A 17,700-nucleotide genomic window follows, 5' to 3' on the forward strand; every position below is an offset into this window, starting at 1 on the left:
CTAAAAGGAATTCGTTAAACTTCGGTTACACGCTAAATCAGTCTAATCTAAAAGCCGTAAATTCAACTAAATACCTAGGTATTACAATTGTGAACAACTTAAATTGGAAGGAACACACACAAAATGTTGTGAGGAAGGCTAACCAAAGACTGCATTTTATTGGCAGGACACTTATAAAATCTAACAGACCTACTAAGGAGACTGCCTACACTACGCTTGTCCATCCTCTTTTAGAATACTGCTGCGCGGTGTGGGACCCTTGCCAGATAGGACTGACGGAGTACAGCGAAAAAGTTCAAAGAAGGGCAGCACGTTTTGTATTATCGCGAAATATGGGAGTGAGTGTCACAGAAATGATACAGGATTTGGGCTGGAATTCATTAAAAGAAAGGCTTTTTTCGTTGCGATGGAGTCTTCTCACGAAATTCCAATCACGAAATTTCTCCTCCGAATGCGAAAATATTTTGTTGACATACTTACATAAGGAGTAACGATCACCAAGATAAAATAAGGGAAATCAGAGCTCGTACGGAAAGATATAGGTGTTCATTCTTTCCACGAGCTATACGAGATTGGAATAATAGAGAATTGTGAAGATGGTTCGATGAACCCTTTGCCAGGCACTTAAATGTGATTTGCAGAGTATACATGTAGATGTAGATTTAGATGAATACAACTTCACTGACATTAGCTATTAAAAGCTGGTAGTCGGTAATTTTGAAACTGAGGGCACAAATGCAGAATTCTCCCCAAAAACATTATTTATTTTTAATAAACAAGGGTTAATGTTTTTGTTTCGTTACAGAACGTAAAGAAATTATTTTAGTTACACAAGCTACCAGAACAGCAGTAAGGCATATTTCAACTTCACAGTGTGAAGTGAGCTTGACGAACAATTACCCAAAGAGTGTACTTCACTCAAATGCCTTTTACGTGGCCAGCAGCATATTCCCATCTTGCCTCGTTGCATAGCTATTTCTTATTTCAACTCTGTAAAGAACACTGCTTGTTACTTCACAAATATTCGTGATTATCTGCATGGAGCAATAATGGAAGCTGTTGCTAAGGTCACATACGATATGATCCAGGGAAAGAACATGCAAAGAGAATATCGTCTGTGTTTGTAAGGCTACGATTGGTATGCATATCAAAACGTTATATAAATTCTTGCGATTAAAGATTGCTCAAATAATCCCAAACCATCCCAGAAATTATGTACAAGTAGTTTTAATATTCCGTCAACGACAAAGCCATCTAAGTGAATAAAAAGCCAGATTGAACAAGGATGGGTAATGAAATCAGCCAAGTCCACTTTTTCGAGGGAATCACCCCAGCCTTCGTCTTAATCGATTTTGGGGACCAGCGAAAAGTATAAATCTGGGTGATCATTGCGCATGTGAACTTTGTTCGTCGTCCTGGAGGCGAGAACTGCGTCACAACTATTCGTTCCCGTGAGCTCTTCACAACGCAGATATTTGCAGCCATCAAAAACAACAGTTACACACCTGAATAAACAGACCCAAAGCCGCCAGACCACCACACAACGTTATTCCTATAGAAGCGTCAAATGCGGCGATGTTCGTTGGTACGTTTCACCCACTGTCCAAATAGTCTGATACATTTTCTATCATTTTCTATGGGGCTAAAGTAGGATGAGGTACCGGACGAGTCAAGATCTGACATAACCAGCTTCGTTCTATGATGATGGGTCCCACGTATATTTCGTTTACCCACCCAATTTGTATGTTTCTGGTGACACTAGAGGTATATAACACGTGTGACATGAACCAAATATATAACGTAAAAGATAAAAAACGAAAAAATATAAACGTTGGCGGTAGAAACCCTCAAATTTTAAACTGTTTTCGTTGCTGTGTACATGTAAATTAAAGTATCTCGTTCTCAAAGAACACATGCTTGAACGGTATAAGAGTAGTTTATAGTTTTAATGTGATACGTCTGCTCTTTATACGGCTAGAAATGAACGCTGATGGTAGTTGTTGTTTTTTGTTTCTTTCAGTCGTTCCAATCGAAGCTGTCCTTCAGCTCCAAAGAGATTGTGGCGATCAGCTGTTCGTGGTGCAAGACGGCCTACCACAACAAGGAGTCCTGCTTCAATCTTCAGAAGATTGGAGAGGAGTGTAATCTTGGTATGTCTCCTCTTACCACAATACTTCTGACTAATGGTTGTTATCCTACATGTCTCACGTAACATATACAGCGTGTTACAGACATTTGTCGCACCGTAATAAGAAAATCCATTTAAGCATATGTACGAAGAGAGCTTTTTTAGCTGTTAATGAAAGGACTTGTATAAAGTTCTAATGTAAGAAACGCATAAAAATGTCTTTAACACGCTCTTCTTTCTTTCACACAAGCATGGATTAATCGGGCCACGAACTGTCGCACCTTATCAGAACACCTGATTAGATCAGATGTACTTTTTCGTTCCAGTGGACCCATAGTGACGAGATCTTTCGGGCTCTAGAACATGTACCGAGCGAGGTGGCGCAGTAGTTGGCACACTGGACTCGCATTCGGGAGGACGACGGTTCAAGCCCGCGTCCGACCATCCTGATTTAGGTTTTGCGTGATTTCCCTAAATCGCTTTAGGCAAATGCCGGGATGGTTCCTTTGAAACGACACAACCGATTTCCTTCCCCATCGTTCCACAATCCAAGCTTGTGCTCCGTCTCTAAATGACCTCGTTGTCGCCGGGACGCTAAACTCTAATTTCCTCCTCCTTTAGAATATGTCAAGAATACACAATACATATTTAAAAATAAAAACAAATATACTGAAGTACTTTTCACAGATCTCAAGTGTAATGGCTCTCGTGGATGTGAAATAAGTTAAAAAAGCATATTTTTATTTAAAGGGTAGTAAATAATCTGGCAGAAAGCATGTAAATGTTCAATACACGGCGCTGCATATGATAGTTGTTAGGCTATATGTAGCCAAGCATCATCAAACAAGAATATAATTTTACAACATTTATTTACAATGATCATTACTGCACTGAATATTTACAGAAATCAGATCGTGCTACCACTTTACTTGATGTTATTTGTTACATATACACATCAGCCGGTTATGCTAAGAAATTCATCAGTGAAGTGGAAGAAGTGACTACCATTAAATCTCTTGGGCTTCTCTTAAACTGAACTTTATTAGTAGCTAATTTTTTATAGCTGCTGGCAAGTTATTTAAAGTGTTTGTTTCTGAGTAGAAGAAGCCGTTCAGGTTTAAAACGTAGGCGACCTTAAATCTTTGTGAGAATTACTCTTAGTTCTAGTACTGATCCCACGAATTGAAAAAAAAAATCACTCTAAAACCAAAAAGAACGATGCAACACGAAGGAAGTTTTCGAAAGAGGCGGAAATCGTTAGATGTGATGTACATGTAGAGACAAACTAGCGATAACCAGTTAAGAAAAATTGGATGATTTATTCAGGAAAAAGAGCTTCACAAATAGAGCAAGTCAGTAATGTGTTGGTCCACGTCTGGCCCTTATGGCTTGTCACTAGGAAATGCCGTGTGGTTAGGGCCTCCCGTCGGGTAGACCGTTCGCCTGGTGCAAGTCTTTCGAGGTAGAGATGGGGCCCCTCCACGCCCGCACCAACGTGGCGACCAAACCAAAAGTTCTACTGTCACCTCCGTAAACATGTTAGTTATCTAGTAAGTGGATCACAGGATGCTGGGCTGTGATGTTGTCCGTGCGTCTGGGTAAGGCTACGCATTAACACGGCCCATCAGGTGATAGATAGTGGACGAAACGCGAATGAGGGTAGCGATTTGAAGAGCAGAGGGGAAAAAAGTGCCATGGCTCGTGCCGTGGGAAAAAAAACCTCTGCGACAGTGGGATGGGTAGTAAGAGCAGTAGTGGCTTACTAGCTGCGATAGCTCATGCAAGGTTGGATTTGTTAGTATAGGTATCATGCATCATTACCGTGACAGGCGATGGCGATGTGTCTCAGTTGCTGCAGCTGCTACATTCCTGGAACAATCAAGATCGTTATACAGTAGTGGGAGATCGGCCATAGATCATCTCACTGTGTGGGGGATGTGTGGAGCTTGTTTGCATGCAGTGTACGGTACGGCTTCCCTGTGTGGTGCCAGTTATTCGACAGTGTATTTCAGCTGGATGTGTCTGATTAACAGGGGCTCGCCTGTGCCGTTATGTTTGCGTATGCTTGGCCATAGATGTTATGTCCTTCCAAGTATGTCTTTTGGTCTTTTATGTTTCCATCTATGGTTGTGGTCGTAGTTCCCCAGATTCAGAATAAACGGGTTCTGCTAATGTCTGGAGTTTCTGTATAGTCTTGTGGTGAGTTTGTGGATTACCTCCGTGAGAGTCTCAAGTCGGTATTCCCGGTGAAGGTCTGCGATGCGTGTGTATCGTGGAGCATTGCTTATTATTTTGAGTACTTTGTTTTGTATGAGCTGCAGACGGCGCAGGCGTGTAGGCGCAGCGTATCCCCAGACAGGAGCTGCGTACGTCATCAGGGGTCGGATAAGTGTCATGTACATGGACCTCGACACCCTTCTGTTCTGTGTGGACGCCACTTCGGCGACTTGCGTGTCGGAGGGGATGAAATGATGATGATAAGGACAACACAACACCCAGTCCCTGAGCGGAGAAAACCTCCGACCCAGCCGGGAATCGAACCCGGGCCGTTAGATATGACATTCCGTCGTTCTGATCACTCAACTACCAGGGGCGGACGGCTTGTCACTGACTAACAGACTCGCTGGATGTCCTCCTGAGGGATATCGTGCCAAATTCTGTCTACTTGGCGGGTTAGGTCGTCAGAATCCTGAGCTGGTTGGAGGACCTTTACCCGTAATGCTCCAAACGTTCTCTATTGGGGAGGGACCAGGCGACCTTGCTGGCCAAAGTATGGTTTGGCAAGCACGAAGGCTAGTAGTGGAAACTCTCGCCGTGTGCGACCGGGCTTTATCTTGCTGAAATGCAAGCTCACTGCAAGATCCCCTCGCTTCTAAACTGATACTTTTATTACTCAGCTTAGGCGCAAGAGTCCGTAGAGGGTGGTATATGTGACGTACAGTATGACTGGTCAGTATTTCCACCCGGAATTTGCGAGTGTATGTCGGACCTTCCTTGAACCGCCTTGGTGGGTAGTGTCGTCGGATTTCCTCTTACCTCTGCGCGGTGCAAGGCAACGGCCTTGCCACAGTGGATACACCGGTTCCCGTGAGATCACCGAAGTTAAGCGCTGTCGGGGGTGGCCGGCACTTGGATGGGTGACCATCCAGTCGCCATGCGCTGTTGCCATTTTTCGGGGCGCACTCAGCCTCATGATGCCAATTGAGGAGCTACTCGACCGAATAGTAGCGGCTCCGGTCAAAGAAAACCATCATAACGACCGGGAGAGCGGTGTGCTGACCACACGCCCCTCCTATCCGCATCCTCCACTGAGGATGACACGGCGGTCGGATGGTCCCGATGGGCCACTGGTGGCCTCAAGACGGAGTGCTTTTAGTGCTCTGCGCGGTGCAGCTCTCGTAAATGTCGTCCCGTGCAGATTCTTCATTGGCGCATTGGATGTCTTTGTCGGTGGAAGCTAGTTATCTTAAATTGCTATCGATCAACTTTGGGGTATCTATTTACTCGAAATTAACATTCAGAATGCCGTAATATCACTTTTATTCTTATTAGATCAATAATGGAACACTCATGTCACAAACTACTCGTAACCGAGAGCATGTCTACCATCGAACAAGACAGGAAGAGCTCTTAACGCCGACTGCCGACTTTGGCGCTCAGTCCGTATCTCTTACTAGTTTCGTCACAGTTCGTGTATTTCCGATCAAGTTCGTACTTACTAAGATATGCATTTGTTAATGAACGGGTGTGAGTTTTAACGAGGCAAAATTATGATACATACAGGGCTATTACAAATGATTGAAGCGATTTCATAAATTCACTGTAGCTCCATTCATTGACATATGGTCACGGCACACTACAGATACGTAGAATAACTCATAAAGTTTTGTTCGGCTGATGCCGCACTTCAGGTTTCTGCCGCCACAGCGCTCGATGGCGCAGTAAGACAAAATGGCGACAGGAGCCGAGAAAGCGTATGTCGTGCTTGAAATGCACTCACATCAGTCAGTCATAACAGTGCAACGACACTTCAGGACGAAGTTCAACAAAGATCCACCAACTGCTAACTCCATTCAGCGATGGTATGCGCAGTTTAAAGCTTCTGGATGCCTCTGTAAGGGGAAATCAACGGGTCGGCCTGGAGTGAGCGAGGAAACACTTGAACGCGTGCGGGCAAGTTTCATGCGTGTATCTGGACATGCTGGAAAATTGGCTCATGCCTCAACTGGAGACCGACAGCGCCGACTTCATCTTTCAACAGGATGGTGCCCCACCGCAATGATGTTCGGCATTTCTTAAACAGGAGATTGGAAAACCGATGGATCGGTCGTGGTGGAGATCATGATCAGCAATTCATGTCATGGCCTCCACGATCTCCCGACTTAACACCATGCGATTTCTTTGTGTGGGGTTATGTGAAAGATTCAGTGTTTAAACCTCCTCTACCAAGAAACGTGCCAGAACTGCGAGCTCGCATCAACGATGCTTTCGAACTCATTGATGGGGACATGCTGCGCCGAGTGTGGGAGGAACTTGACTATCGGCTTGATGTCTGCCGAATCACTAAAGGGGCACATATCGAACATTTGTGAATGCCTAAAAAAACTTTTTGAGTTTTTGTATGTGTGTGCAAAGCATTGTGAAAATATCTCAAATAATAAAGTTATTGTAGAGCTGTGAAATCGCTTCAATCATTTGTAATAACCCTGTAGTTTTAAACATCCAGAGGCTCCTCCTAGTATTCATGTTGTCATATTTAATTATTAAATACAAATAAACAAAATCGGTGACTTTGGCGCCAAGATGGCGGTACTTCCCGTAATGAATATTTCCCAGGCTAACGCTTGTTGCTACGGTCCAGCGCCGAGCCCCACCCCACCCCACTACGCGGGACATACGGTCGCTTCGTCACCTAGCCAGCCAGCGTGGGAAATGCTCTCCGATTCATGGCCGGCTACGGACTACAGCACTTCCTAACTATCGCGAATACATCAATAAGAGACAATTTATTAAAACAGTTAAAAATGTCTTCCTCGCGTAAGAGGCACCTTACACCACGATGGCTGCCACGAAGAGCAACAAAACGTGCCGCTGTGCTGTAGGGGTTTCGCGCCCACTCGTTGTCGGGCCTCGTGGCTGGCGACACTCAGGCTGGTAACCCACCGCTTTCTGAGGCGTCTCCAGGCACGTATTCGCTGCTCATTGGGGGCTCACTTCTTAGCGGAACTCATCTTTTTCTGTATTTTTAATTACAAATTTCATCAAGGAATAAATATATTGGGAAGCATTGAATGGTATCGCTAGTTCCGTAAATAGCCCTTTGCACGATGTTCTTGAGTTCACACTGCAAATAATTCTTATTATACGATTTTTTTTAACTCTGAAAAGTAACTCGGCTTGATGAGCTACCCCAAAAAATAATTTCGTATGATACCGTGGAAGAAAGTTAGCATAGTATGTCAGCTTTTTTTTTTATTTTTATAGCGCCTACGTCTGACAACATTCCCAATGGATTATTGTGGCACTTTAGCAGTTCTGTGGTATGCTCCTCTCACAGTTGAATTTATTATCAAGAATTTAACTCTTAAAGTTTCTCTACCTGCTTGTCGTCGTATTCTAGGCACATACTGTTGGTATTCCACTTAAAATTTCTTATCTGCATGTACACTCCTGGAAATGGAAAAAAGAACACATTGACACCGGTGTGTCAGACCCACCATACTTGCTCCGGACACTGCCAGAGGGCTGTACAAGCAATGATCACACGCACGGCACAGCGGACACACCAGGAACCGCGGTGTTGGCCGTCGAATGGCGCTAGCTGCGCAGCATTTGTGCACCGCCGCCGTCAGTGTCAGCCAGTTTGCCGTGGCATACGGAGCTCCATCGCAGTCTTTAACACTGGTAGCATGCCGCGACAGCGTGGACGTGAACCGTATGTGCAGTTGACGGACTTTGAGCGAGGGCGTATAGTGGGCATGCGGGAGGCCGGGTGGACGTACCGCCGAATTGCTCAACACGTGGGGCGTGAGGTCTCCACAGTACATCGATGTTGTCGCCAGTGGTCGGCGGAAGGTGCACGTGCCCGTCGACCTGGGACCCGACCGCAGCGACGCACGGATGCACGCCAAGACCGTAGGATCCTACGCAGTGCCGTAGGGGACCGCACCGCCACTTCCCAGGAAATTAGGGACACTGTTGCTCCTGGGGTATCGGCGAGGACCATTCGCAACCGTCTCCATGAAGCTGGGCTACGGTCCCGCACACCGTTAGGCCGTCTTCCGCTCACGCCCCAACATCGTGCAGCCCGCCTCCAGTGGTGTCGCGACAGGCGTGAATGGAGGGACGAATGGAGACGTGTCGTCTTCAGCGATGAGAGTCGCTTCTGCCTTGGTGCCAATGATGGTCGTATGCGTCTTTGGCGCCGTGCAGGTGAGCGCCACAATCAGGACTGCATACGACCGAGGCACACAGGGCCAACACCCGGCATCATGGTGTGGGGAGCGATCTCCTACACTGGCCGTACACCCTGGTGATCGTCGAGGGGACACTGAATAGTGCACGGTACATCCAAACCGTCATCGAACCCATGGTTCTACCATTCCTAGACCGGCAAGGGAACTTGCTGTTCCAACAGGACAATGCACGTCCGCATGTATCCCGTGCCACCCAACGTGCTCTAGAAGGTGTAAGTCAACTACACTGGCCAGCAAGATCTCCGGATCTGTCCCCCATTGAGCATGTTTGGGACTGGATGAAGCGTCATCTCACGCGGTCTGCACGTCCAGCACGACCGCTGGTCCAACTGAGGCGCCAGGTGGAAATGGCATGGCAAGCCGTTCCACAGGACTACATCCAGCATCTCTACGATCGTCTCCATGGGAGAATAGCAGCCTGCATTGCTGCGAAAGGTGGATATACACTGTACTAGTGCCGACATTGTGCATGCTCTGTTGCCTGTGTCTATGTGCCTGTGGTTCTGTCAGTGTGATCATGTGATGTATCTGACCCCAGGAATGTGTCAAAGTTTCCCCTTCCTGGGACAATGAATTCACGGTGTTCTTATTTCAATTTCCAGGAGTGTAGTATGTTTTTTTGAAGAATTGGCTGGGAACCATTTATTAATGTCCATGCAAATTTCGTTACTCGATCTTTCTAAAACTGTTCTTGATTTGCAATTTATTGCGAAATTTGTATTATCTACAAACAAAACGAACTTGGTATCGCGTCACCATTGTTGTTCAATATAGCACTGGACGAAGTGATCAGGCAGTGGAGAGCAATAAATGAGGAAATGGAATACCAAAGAGCCATGTGGGGGACAAAAAGGACAACAGGGCTCAAGTGGACTGCCTATCCTTTGCAGACGACTTAGGAATAGCTGGTGAGACGGAAGAAGACGCAAAGACACAACTGAAGTAAGGCAGCCAGAAAGGTGGGACTGAGGATCGCCTAATACAAGGCAAAGACATTAAATACCACTGCAAACTTTGAAACACCGGAAGGCACTGTGCAAATGGTGGACAAATTTAAATACCTGGGAGAATTTATAACAAGAAGGAACAGGAGCAAGGAGGGAATATCAGAGAGGAAAAAGATGTCAGCCTTCTGCATGATGAGAGAGATACACAACAAAAAGAATATATCCACAGAGGCAAAGATAAGCCACTACAAGGCAACTGTAAGGAATGCAGTATTTTATGCTGCTGAGACGATGACACTAGGAAGAAATGGGGCAGAACAACCAGAGAAAGAAGAGAGAAAAATACTGAGAAAAATACCGAGAAAAATACTAGGTCCCAAAAGAGGTGGAGAGAGGTGGATGCGAAGACCTAGGGAAGAATTTTACTGGAACATGAGAACAATATCCGGGGAAATCAGACTCAAAAGGGCAAGGTTTGCTGGACATGTAGTTAGGATGAGTATGGACAGAATGACGAAGAGAGAGTGGGAAACAACAGGGAGGACAAGGGGAAAGACAGGAACCAAGTGGGTTGTTAAACTACGGAAGGACTGGTTGGAATTGGGGATCAAGGTCGAAGGAAAGGAAAATTGGAGGAACAAATATACACCGACCAATATGCCGGAGACCAATGACAGAGAAGAATACAGGAAAAAGATTAGAGTGTCACCAGTGGAGCCGACAGGAGAAACGGACACTGAAGATCTCGGAAGAAGAGCGGGAGAGAAGAAGAGAAAGAATGAAGAGGTTCTCTGAGAAGAAGAGGAAAATGCAGTCCACAAAGGGGCTACCCGTGGTCCTACAGAGACCGTAACGCAAGAAAAAGAAGAAGAAGAAGAAGGTTACAGGTGAAAGGCCGTTGATGTACACAAGAGAAAGGAAGGCCTCTAAGGTGGAACCATGTGGGCTACTATGTGTAATTATTTCCCTCGTTTGTGTTGAGTAGTTTCGCAGGCTTCCGTAACACGTCGATGAAGGCTCTCTGCACTAAGAATATCTGCTTCGTAAACAAATTTTTTTAGATGGCTACACAGATAATTATCCAAAGGTTTGAGTTCGTAGGAAAGTACAGGACATGCAGCAAGTTTTCCACCATATAACTACACATCAAGGTTGATATCCAGTGAATGTCGTATAAAATGTGATAAAACTACACTCCTGGAAATGGAAAAAAGAACACATTGACACCGGTGTGTCAGACCCACCATACTTGCTCCGGACACTGCGAGAGGGCTGTACAAGCAATGATCACACGCACGGCACAGCGGACACACCAGGAACCGCGGTGTTGGCCGTCGAATGGCGCTAGCTGCGCAGCATTTGTGCACCGCCGCCGTCAGTGTCAGCCAGTTTGCCGTGGCATACGGAGCTCCATCGCAGTCTTTAACACTGGTAGCATGCCGCGACAGCGTGGACGTGAACCGTATGTGCAGTTGACGGACTTTGAGCGAGGGCGTATAGTGGGCATGCGGGAGGCCGGGTGGACGTACCGCCGAATTGCTCAACACGTGGGGCGTGAGGTCTCCACAGTACATCGATGTTGTCGCCAGTGGTCGGCGGAAGGTGCACGTGCCCGTCGACCTGGGACAAGACCGCAGCGACGCACGGATGCACGCCAAGACCGTAGGATCCTACGCCGTGCCGTAGGGGACCGCACCGCCACTTCCCAGCAAATTAGGGACACTTGCTCCTGGGGTATCGGCGAGGACCATTCGCAACCGTCTCCATGAAGCTGGGCTACGGTCCCGCACACCGTTAGGCCGTCTTCCGCTCACGCCCCAACATCGTGCAGCCCGCCTCCAGTGGTGTCGCGACAGGCGTGAATGGAGGGACGAATGGAGACGTGTCGTCTTCAGCGATGAGAGTCTCTTCTGCCTTGGTGCCAATGATGGTCGTATGCGTGTTTGGCGCCGTGCAGGTGAGCGCCACAATCAGGACTGCATACGACCGAGGCACACAGGGCCAACACCCGGCATCATGGTGTGGGGAGCGATCTCCTACACTGGCCGTACACCACTGGTGATCGTCGAGGGGACACTGAATAGTGCACGGTACATCCAAACCGTCATCGAACCCATGGTTCTACCATTCCTAGACCGGCAAGGGAACTTGCTGTTCCAACAGGACAATGCACGTCCGCATGTATCCCGTGCCACCCAACGTGCTCTAGAAGGTGTAAGTCAACTACCCTGGCCAGCAAGATCTCCGGATCTGTCCCCCATTGAGCATGTTTGGGACTGGATGAAGCGTCGTCTCACGCGGTCTGCACGTCCAGCACGAACGCTGGTCCAACTGAGGCGCCAGGTGGAAATGGCATGGCAAGCCGTTCCACAAGACTACATCCAGCATCTCTACGATCGTCTCCATGGGAGAATAGCAGCCTGCATTGCTGCGAAAGGTGGATATACACTGTACTAGTGCCGACATTGTGCATGCTCTGTTGCCTGTGTCTATGTGCCTGTGGTTCTGTCAGTGTGATCATGTGATGTATCTGACCCCAGGAATGTGTCAATAAAGTTTCCCCTTCCTGGGACAATGAATTCACGGTGTTCTTATTTCAATTTCCAGGAGTGTATAATGCAGCCGTATCATTCATAAACCAGATGATTCGTCGTTTTTGCAGGCAGCACATACATTTGCAAATCTGGAATAGTGATCTGATTAAATTTCTGGTAGATTGCCACACTGTCACCTTCAATTCTACCCGAACTTTAAACTGCTGATGGTGTCTAACCTGAATTGTGCAACAAAGACTTTAATCTGCCCACAAATGTTGCTTTCGAAAGGTTTAAAATTCCCACTCTTGTGAAGTTTGCCTCATCTGCCACGGTGGATTGGCATTTTCAAAAGAAAACCATCTGCAGGAGTTTACCCACGGCGGTGACCAACAACTACATCACTGCTCTGCAGTCCACAATTACGTGTTTGACAGAGTGTTCTTGGAAACACTTTTAGATGATTTCTTGACCGCCCCTTCTCGAATAGCACCTGGGGAAGAATGAACACCTAAATCTTTCCATGCGAGCTCCGATTTCTCTTAGTTCATTTCGTTAGCTATTTCTCTCTGTATAGGTGGATGACAGAAAATTTTTTCGCATTCGGAGGAGAAAGTTGGTGTTTGAAATTGAGTGGCAAGGAAAAACATTTTTTAAATGCACCTCAGGTATCACATCCGTGACACCTTCTACCATATTTCGCGATAATACCAAACGAACTACCGTTCTTTGCACTATTTCGATGTCTTCTGTCAGTCATATCTGCTAAGGATCCCATACCGCAGAGCAGTACTCAAAAAGATGACATGCGTAATGTAGACAGTCACTTTAGCAGATTTATTGTTGTACCAATAAAACGCAATCACTGTTTCGCCTTTTCCACAACATTTTCTATGTGAAATTTAAGTAGTTCGTAATTGTAATCCCTAGGTATTTAGCTTCATTGACAATCTTTAAGTTTGTGTGATTTTTTTTGTACTCATATAGAGAATCTCATATATTTTAATGTTTAGGGTCACCTGCCACTTTTTTCATCATGTAGATAACCTTTCTAAATCATTGTGCAATTTGTCTTCATCTGACTAGATGATAAAGGTAAACGTCAGGATCATCTGCAAGCTAAAGAAGAGGACTGCTCACATTGCTTCCTAAATTGTTTATATAGATTAAGAACAGCAGAAGCCCTACAACACTTCCTTGGGAATACCAGATATAACCTCTGTTTTATTCGATGACTCCCCGTCAATTACTACGAACTGTGACCTGTCTGAAAGCAAATCGCGAATCCATTCGGAAAGCTGAAATGATACTCTGTCGGCAACCAAGTAGATTAGAAGCTGCTTTTGAAGAATCGGGTCAAAAGAATTCTGGAAACCTAGAAAGATGGAATCAACTTGAGATCCCCCGTCGATAGCAGTCATCCTTATGCGTAAAGAACCAGTTTTGTTTCACAAGGACGATTGTTCCTGAATTCGTGCTAGTTTTGCGTCGTTAGACTTCAGTTTTCTTCGATGTATATCATAATATTCGAACATAGTGTATGTTCCAAAATCGTACTGAACAGCGATGTCGGTAATATGACTCTATAAGTCAACAGATTATATTGTATTAAGTGCCGTGCTGTAGGTGCATATACGGAATAATACACACCAGTATTGAGTAGATAATTCCATACTTTATTAGCAGAGTAGACAATACACCTTGACACTCCAGTCGGACGTACGCAACGAAGTGAAATCAAAGACGTTACTGTTGGCTACTGTTCAGGGCAGCGATATCGATATTTACAGTCAGAGACGACGAACAGCTGCTATGTCCCCTCAGCTTCAGTTTCCTTTCTTATTTAGTGGTGTCACTTGCGTAGTTTCTCAGTCTTTAGGTGCGGATCTTTAGTCTAGCGAGTATTTCTACACTGAAGAGCCAAAGAACCTGGTTCGCCTTCCTAATATCGTATAGGGGCCCCGCGAGCATGCAGAAGTGCCACAACACGACGTTGCATGGACTCGACTGAAGTAGTGCTGAAGGTAACTGACACCATGAACCCTTCAGGCTGACCATGAATCCGTAAGACTACGAGGGGTTTGAGATCTCTTCTGAACAGCATGTTGCAAGGCATCCCAGATATGTGCAATTATGTTCACGTCTGGTGGCCAGCGGACGTGTTTGAACTCAGATGAGTGTCCCTGGAGCCACTCTGTGGCAGTTCTGGACGTGTGGGGTGTCGCATTGTCATGCTGGAATTGCCCAAGCTCCTCGGGATACACAAAAGACATGAATGGATGCAGGTGATCAGACAGGATACTTACGTACGTGTCACCTATCAGTCGTATCTATACGTATCAGGGGTCCCGTATCACTCCAACTGCACACGCCCCACACCATTACAGAGCCTCCATCAGCTTGAACAGTTCCCTGCTGACATGCAGGGTCCATGGATGCATGAGGTTGACTCCATACCTGTACACGTTCATCCGCTCGATACAGCTTGAAGTGAGACTCGTCCGACCAGCGGCAGCATGTTTCCGGTCATCAAGAGTTCAATGTCGGTGTTGACGGGCCCAGGCGAGTCGTAAATCTTTGTGTCGTGCAGTCATCAAGGGTACACGAGTGGGCCTCCGGCACCGAAAGCCAATATCGATGATGTTTCGTTGAATGGGTCTCACGCTGACGCTTGTTGTTGGGTCAGCACTGAAATCAGCTGCAATTTGCTGAAGGGTTGCACTTCTGTCACATTGAACGATTCTCTTCAGTCGTCGTTGGTCCCGTTCTTGCAGGATCGTTTTCGCCGCAGCGATGTCGGAAATTTGATGTTTTACCGTGTTCCTTATATTCACGGTGCACTCGTGAAATGTTCGTACGGGAAAATCCCCACTTCATCGCTACCTCGGAGATACTGTGTCCCATCGCTCGTGCGCCGACTATAACACCACTTTCAAACTTACTTAAATCTTGATAACCTGCCATCGTAGCGGCAGTAGCCGATCCAACAGCTGCGCCAGACCCTTGTTGTCTTGTATAGGCGTTGCCGACCGCAGCGCCGTATTCTGCCTGTTTATTTATCTCTATATTTGAATATCCATGCATACAGTTGTTTCTTTGGCGCTTCAGTGAACGTGACGGCTAAAAATGGAGCTATGTAATCAACACAAGATTCACTGTTAATACTGCAATTCCAGGCATTTCTGCAGCCTCTAGTTTCTTTGCTAGTTATATTTGAAGGTATACTTCTTTTGTGACTTCACAACTTTTAAGAAGTTCTTTCCCGTTGTCGAATTTGACAAATTTAGCGAATTCAGCACATTTCATATGGTAGTTAACATTCACAAATAGTTTGGCTTTCTCCAATTCCACTTTGTCTCATTTCATTACTCCAGAAATTAATCATCACATTGAAAATACGCTGTACAAACGCCTTGGACGGAGGTACTGCTAGCACATATTGAACAACTTTCAGCATTTCTTAGAAAATATCAGCCATTTCTTTGAAATGTTCGAGTCTGGTAAAGTCCTTAATGTACGGTATGGCAAAACGTAATTCAGCGCACACATTTCATAAAATAGTTCGTCACCGTTTATATTTATGTTTAAATAATCTATAAGTTTCTTTATGTTCTCCATTTTAAGGGCTCTTCAGGATTTAACTGAGAACTAAGCTTGAAAATTGAATCTTAATTGAAGTCAAACCCTTTTTCTAGATATTCCAGAATCCTAGTAGAGACTTTTTGAGCTTCTCTGACAAATTTTGTTTGTTCATATTGCGGACATTTTTTCAGCTCTCGTAATACCTTGAATCCGAAGAAATTATTTCTTTGCCTGTTAATAATTTCTCTTCGCGACATTAGGAGTACAGAATATATTTCATTTAACTGTATGTAATCACTTTCCACGTTTTTTATGGTCGTATTAAAGAAATGCATAACATTGTGGACCAAAAAAATGTAAATCTCTGGGAGTGTTATTTCATTGTCCACTTCACTGTCTTTTGCATGGGCTGCGAATATCCAGGTAAGTTCGGCAATATTGCCTTCACCCTGGCTTAGAAAATAGGACTGCAACAATGGCGAGTTCTGAAGCAATCTTTCTACAGCTAAAAAAAGATTCAAAAAGCTTGTAGGAACATGTCGGAATAGTGTGGAGTATTCTGACTTAAAGTACTCTCAAAAGTTCACCTCATTCATCTTTTTCGCACTTGAAGAAGACTCATTACATACCTTAACCGCTAACGATTGAAGATCGTATGACAGTAGTTCTAGTCCACATTTTGCAGTATTCTGCAGTATATCCATGAGACAGTGTCCTGTAATAAGATGTGGTGCTTCAAACATTTTTTTCAGTTCCATGTAAACAGATTGGTTCTTCCCGTAATTGACGGAACAGTTGTCTGCACGGTAAGCAACTAGCTGCGACCCTGAAAGACCAGTCTTAATGGTGCTATCTTTAAGCCTCTTGACTACAGAAGTTGTGTATTCGCAAAAATCTGTAACAGCTGAAGTCGTTTCCATTTCTTGGCCGAAGTATCGGATAGCAACTGGAAATAATTTCACTTTTCGTTTATTTCAAGCATCACATGCGATCAAAAATGTAGTTGTACCAACTTTTTCAGCATTGGTTGCAGAGAATGTGGAGCCAATACATTCTCTACTATAACGGCAGTTTTAGTCTGTCCACAGTGAATTTTGAATGATAGTTTCGAATCTTTGACAAAAAGTCAGATAGAAAAGCATTTCCACAGTCTTGTGAAAAGTAACTGTGATGGTGTTTCGCTCCATGATATGTTAATATTAGTTCCTTTGCTGACACTTCCTCTTTCTTACTAGTTCCCGCTGACACGAAATACATTTGAACATTGGAGTTCCGTAACACGTCCCGCGCCTTATCAATATGAGTCTTAGTACTGGCATGATGCTTTACCGCTTTCATTGAGTCGTATTTCACTGTCAAACTTACACGGCATGTTTTATAATATCCGGTATATTCATGTTGTTGTCTTGTATCGAAAGCCACCCCAAAAAGCCTGTTTATTGTAGCCATTTGCCACTGATATGACGCCGAGGGCTCTCTTGTTTAGCTTACTGCATTTGAGAAGCTCACTATAATACGATGTTATGTACCTACGCGTATCACTCCGTCACTACAATGCCATTCTTAAGCACTTCAATTTTAAACTAGAAGCATGCCGTGTACGGTTCACTTAATACAGCCACGAGAAAATAATTCACTGCATCAGTAAGCCGCGCGCAACAATGGGTATACGTGCGTTCATCTGTTCGACAGCGGAATTCCTTTTAAAATTAGTAGGTCCTTAATGCACGAACTGATAATAAAATGAAAATTCGACATTGTCACGGTTTGTTTTGTCTGTTTGCTTTTTGCCGCAATGCAATATCACTGCGCAGAAGAACAAATAGACATAAACTGATATTGCAACTCTGCTTTATTGTCCATGTGGAAGGACATATAGCTGTCATAAGAATTTACAAGCTATTACTGACCTTTCTTTCGTAGTTCGTTCGTATCGGAGCGGTCTTCAAATGACTTGACAATGGACACCGCGGTTTAATAAAAATACAAAGCCTCTGTGATACGACTTGTCGAACAAATGCACGCTCCAATTT

The 17,700-nt window shown here is 45.1% G+C and overlaps 1 protein-coding gene across 5 annotated transcripts in view; it reads left to right on the top strand.

Moving 5' to 3' along the window:
• The window catches only part of LOC126095046 (eye-specific diacylglycerol kinase), a 1,048,134-nt gene that overhangs the window by 861,199 nt on the left and 169,235 nt on the right, over positions 1–17,700 (top strand). For all 5 annotated transcript variants that reach the window (XM_049909722.1, XM_049909721.1, XM_049909723.1 and 2 more), the window contains exon 4: positions 2,021–2,150. In XM_049909722.1, the coding sequence (XP_049765679.1) occupies positions 2,021–2,150 (130 nt within the window). The remainder of the gene's footprint in view (positions 1–2,020; positions 2,151–17,700) is intronic.

The sequence above is a fragment of the Schistocerca cancellata genome, chromosome 8, assembly GCF_023864275.1.
Source record: "Schistocerca cancellata isolate TAMUIC-IGC-003103 chromosome 8, iqSchCanc2.1, whole genome shotgun sequence".
Classification (NCBI taxonomy): domain Eukaryota; kingdom Metazoa; phylum Arthropoda; class Insecta; order Orthoptera; family Acrididae; genus Schistocerca; species Schistocerca cancellata.